The sequence below is a fragment of the Primulina eburnea genome, chromosome 4 (genome assembly GCF_022965805.1).
Source record: "Primulina eburnea isolate SZY01 chromosome 4, ASM2296580v1, whole genome shotgun sequence".
Lineage (NCBI taxonomy): Eukaryota > Viridiplantae > Streptophyta > Magnoliopsida > Lamiales > Gesneriaceae > Primulina > Primulina eburnea.
The window spans coordinates 42177732-42182383 of record NC_133104.1 but is presented as its reverse complement, the minus strand read 5'-3'; the positions used below and the strand labels follow the sequence as shown (position 1 = coordinate 42182383).

Genomic DNA, 4652 nt, shown 5'->3' with positions numbered 1-4652 from the left:
TTTCAGAGAATGAAACGATACTTCAATTTCATTTCCAAATAACGTACAATATTGTAATCTATACACTAGGAATCAAACAATATTACATTATTCATTAATATCACAAGCAGGTTTTCTTGCCCGACCGAAGATGGATTTTAAAAAGAAAAGCGATAGGAAAATTCATACTTAGGTTAAAACATTAGGAAATGGTTAACAAGGCATTTGCATGCTCTTGCACGACTTTCCAGGCCAGGATGACATGCCTGTTCTCGGTGAGGCTCGCCCCTACAGCGAAGCGCATCACATATTCCCCGCCAATCACCGCGTGTGTCATGTAAATCTTTCCAGATTCGTTAATGGATTCCAGCAACTTAGCATTGAAATTGTTGGCAGCTTCCTCCTTGCACACGCTGTGGTGCTGCGGCAGTATAGAACCGATTTCGATGGGCGAGATGCGGAAGCAGACGGTGGCGAAGTTCCGGGGTACCACCACTTCGAACCTCTTATCCATTCCTATCAAACCTTCGAAATTCTTTGCCATTTTTATGTGACTTCGAAGGAATTTCCTGAGGTTTGACACGCCGTAGCTGCGGAGGACGAGCCACAGTTTCAGAGACCTGAAGCGGCGGCTGAGGGTGATTTGCCAATCTTTGTAATCAACCACCTGCTTCGTTTCGGAGGCTTTGTTTCTCAGATACTCTGGATACGTGGACAGGGCTTTTATCAGGGCGCTGGGGTCTTTCACCCACAGGCAGCAGCAGTCCAACGTTGTTAAGAACCATTTGTGTGCGTTGAAACTGAAAGAGTCGGCGTTTTCTACTCCGTTCAGAAAATGGCGGTACTCTGGGCAAATGCATGCGCTCCCGGCGTATGCTGCGTCCACGTGAACCCATATCCCGAACTCCTTCGCCACCTCGCACAGTGGCCCCAGCGTATCAACCGCCGTGGACGATGTTGTCCCAATGGTGGCGCACAGGAACAGAGGCACCAGCCCAGCTTCAATGTCGGATTCAACGGTCGCGCGGAATGCTTCTGCTGTCAGCCCGAATTCGGTGGTTTTTGTCGTAGCAACATGCCCGGAAATTATTGGGGTTGATGCCAGCTATCTGAGCTGCCTTCTGCAGAGCAGAGTGGGTCTGATCCGATCCATATACCACAAGCTTGTTGATACTCTCCCTCCCGATTTTCTTCAGCACTTGATCCCTGGCACCGACCACCGTGCAGAGTATGGCCTCGCAGGTGGTTCCCTGCATAACGCCGCCTCCCCCACCAGAAAACAGGAACTCCGATGGGAGATCAAGCATTTTCCCCATCCAATCCATGACAATGCTCTCAAGCTCGGTGGCAGCAGGAGATGACATCCAGTTGAACCCAACAATGTTGAATCCAGTGCTCAGCATTTCTCCAAGAAATCCAGCAATACTTCCGCTGGACGGGAAATATGCATAATAATTAGGACTCTGCCAATGTGTGATCCCGGGTACAATGTCTTTCTTCACGTCATGAAGGATCTCTTCAATAGGTTCCGGGTCGTTCGGAGCAGCTTCTGGTAACCTCTTCCGGAGATAACCAGGCTCCACTTGGCTACGAACAGGATATTTCTCAACATTCTTGTAATAATCAGCAATGAAATCTATAACCATGTGACCTTGCCTTCTGAACTCCTCCGGATCCATAGGCTTAATCGTTCCAGAGAATCCATTCTCGAGCTTTTGATTCTGAACACTCCCCATTTTTACTTGATTGCAAAATCTCTTCCTGGCTAATCGTTTTTTTCACTATGTATCACAAAAAGGAAAGATGATTTTTAAATGTACAGCTCTCTTTCTTTTTAATGTTTACGATCGAGAGACTAGGCTATATATATATATACACATACGTGTGTATGTAGTAAGAGTGGACCTTGGGAGGTGGTAGATGGGGGAAGAAGTTTTCCTATATTTTTATTTAGAGTTGGTAGGTGTCGGGCAGGGTTTGGTTTCACACGGGTTCATAGGCTTAAACAGCCCCTCCCCCTCTCGGTGATGTTATATCTGTAATCAAGATCAGTCAAATAAAAATAAGCTTAAATTATGAAATTTTAACTATCTCAAAATTGTGATTATTACTATTTCACTCCATCTTTGGCCTCTAATTTTGATTTAGGAGTTCAATCGATCTTACCATTCGCAAAAATTAAGGGAACTTGCCGACAACGGTTATCCGCATTAACGAACACACACCTAATTATAGCTGCCACGCACACCATTTTTCCAGATTTTACAAATTCTTTTACGTAAAATTAGTAACAACCTTGCGCTCTGGATAACATGTCTGTGCATTTCCAAAATGTGTCTTATTTAATTTGTTTATAGATGAGATATTTATATGTAATTGTTTGTTTTCTTTGTTAGGACCTAAGCTAAGATGGATAGGGAGCTATTGAAATCATGTTCTTTTTGTCATGACCTAAATATCATGTTTTCATCAGTTATAACTTTTGATAAAGTAACAACCGTTCGGTCCTACAATTAAGATATAAAAGATAAAATCTCATGTTTGATTCTAATTGATTGCAAAGAATATAATTATTGAAGATGGATTATTGGAGTATAATAATTATATTTGTTTGTAGATCTATCAAAATGTAATGATTGAGTTACTGTATGGTTGAAAAGAACACATGTTTCATAATTGCTAACTTTATAAACTATTGAACATTCATCATACGTATTCAAAATTGAGTTATTATCAAACAATTTTTTAAATTGACAAAACTGTTAAAACGGTCTACGGCGATTTGTAAGACAATCTCTTATATATCCTGACAAGAAATAATGAAGGTATTACTTTTTTTGGAATATCGTAGATGATTCATCTATAAAAATTCGGAGATCTCACAAAAAATATATTATTAATACTTGTCTAAATGTATAGTTCTAATGGGATTCGCGCCAACAATAAAATCCTCACAAAATTATTTTGCACAGATTTAATGTCATAACCTTCGGACGTGGATTTACATGTATACATACGTACTCAATATTAGATTTTATTTTTGAGAAATTTAGTAAAATTTTGATCACTGTATGAAATCTATCCTAGTTGTTTCGAATAATGTACAATATAAACACATTGATGTATCCAAAACAACAGTGATGAATATATATATATATATATTATATATATATATATATATATATATATATATATATATATAATATATATAATATATTATATATATATATATATTCCGTTCCTTTTCTCGGGGTCGTTTTTTTCAACGTAAAATTATATTAAAACCAAACACGGATTTACTGTGATTTAATGATTAAAGTTTGTGATTGCGAATAATGCTGGTAAATCACCAATAATCGAAAGAATACAAAGAAGCATGTTTACATGACATGCAGGACCTACACTTAGTCAACCAACAGTACAGGCATTTACTTCCTATATTTTTTTATTTTTTCAAAAATAAAAATATTTGCTTCAACATTCGTACTTTTTTTGGAAAAAGAGTTTACAGCCATCAAATTTATGTTCCTTAAATCGATCAATCCAGAATCGTGTTTTTCCCTTTTTAATCCAAAAAATGCTCCCAAAATTGACAAATTACAATCATTTAAAATTTAGTGTGAAAAAAAAGAGGTGGCTAAAAATAAATGTTCATGAGATACGAGAAAACTAATTCGTGTTGCATCCTTGATTTTATTTATTTATTTATTCTGACAAAAAAATTATAAATATTGTACGTACTTTCCATGCCCAATAATTTCTGAAGCACCTACTGTTTAAAACGTGGCACCCGCTGTGGCTAAAATAATACCGACGTTGGTACCTGTTCGAGGTCAAACATTTTGAACAAATAATCAAGGGGGGCAATCATCTTTTATATATATAAAAATAATTTTTATAATATCAAAATATTATGAAAAAATATATATGAAATTTTATGATATAATTGTTGTAAATATTGATTTATGATATATTTATTGTATTTTTAATATTATTTTATAAAATTATTCAAAAGATGAAATAATTGTCCACGTGTGTGGTACAGCTAATAATAATAATAATAATAATAATAATAATAATAATAATAAATTATTAGTAATAAAATTTAGTTTTCTAGAATTGGGATCTTAAGAAGATTAAACCTAATTAATGATAATTATTTCTCTTACAACTTATTATATAAAATAATGTTTCTCAACAAACAATTTACCCAAGATGCATGTGATAATTGCTATGCAGTTTGTTGGCACATGTACATATATTCGATCCGCTAACATAAAATACATACAATTTTTTAAAACTCTTTAAATTATTTGATTCACATTATCAAGAGCAAGCTGTTGATATTCAAGCGAATTCGACAATAAACTTTGACAAATAATTAATATATGATTTAAGTTAGTAAAAACTGATTGATTTGTTTATATAAACAATGATGTTTTATTTTTTGTTTTCTTCCATAAACTTCACTTATAAATACTCATCTATTGTTCATTTCAAAATCATACCATAACGCAAAATTATCTCATCTACAATAACAAGTATGGAAGTAAAATAGAGATTTTAATGTGAAAGTTATTAAGAAATATTTTATCTTTGGAAGGAATAAGATTAGTAAACAGAAAGTGAGTGTTAAAATCAGAGTGTTCTGAGTGAAATATTTTGTATTCTTA

General features: G+C 35.1%; 1 protein-coding gene across 1 annotated transcript; it reads right to left on the bottom strand.

Annotated features, from left to right (window-relative positions):
- On the bottom strand, positions 1-1834 carry LOC140829133 (tyrosine decarboxylase-like). The gene is given in 2 exon segments (XM_073192138.1): positions 1-1054; positions 1056-1834. Coding segments are annotated over 2 exon segments (1533 nt in total). The 5' UTR covers positions 1716-1834; the 3' UTR covers positions 1-181.
- Positions 1835-4652: the final 2818 nt, after the last annotated feature.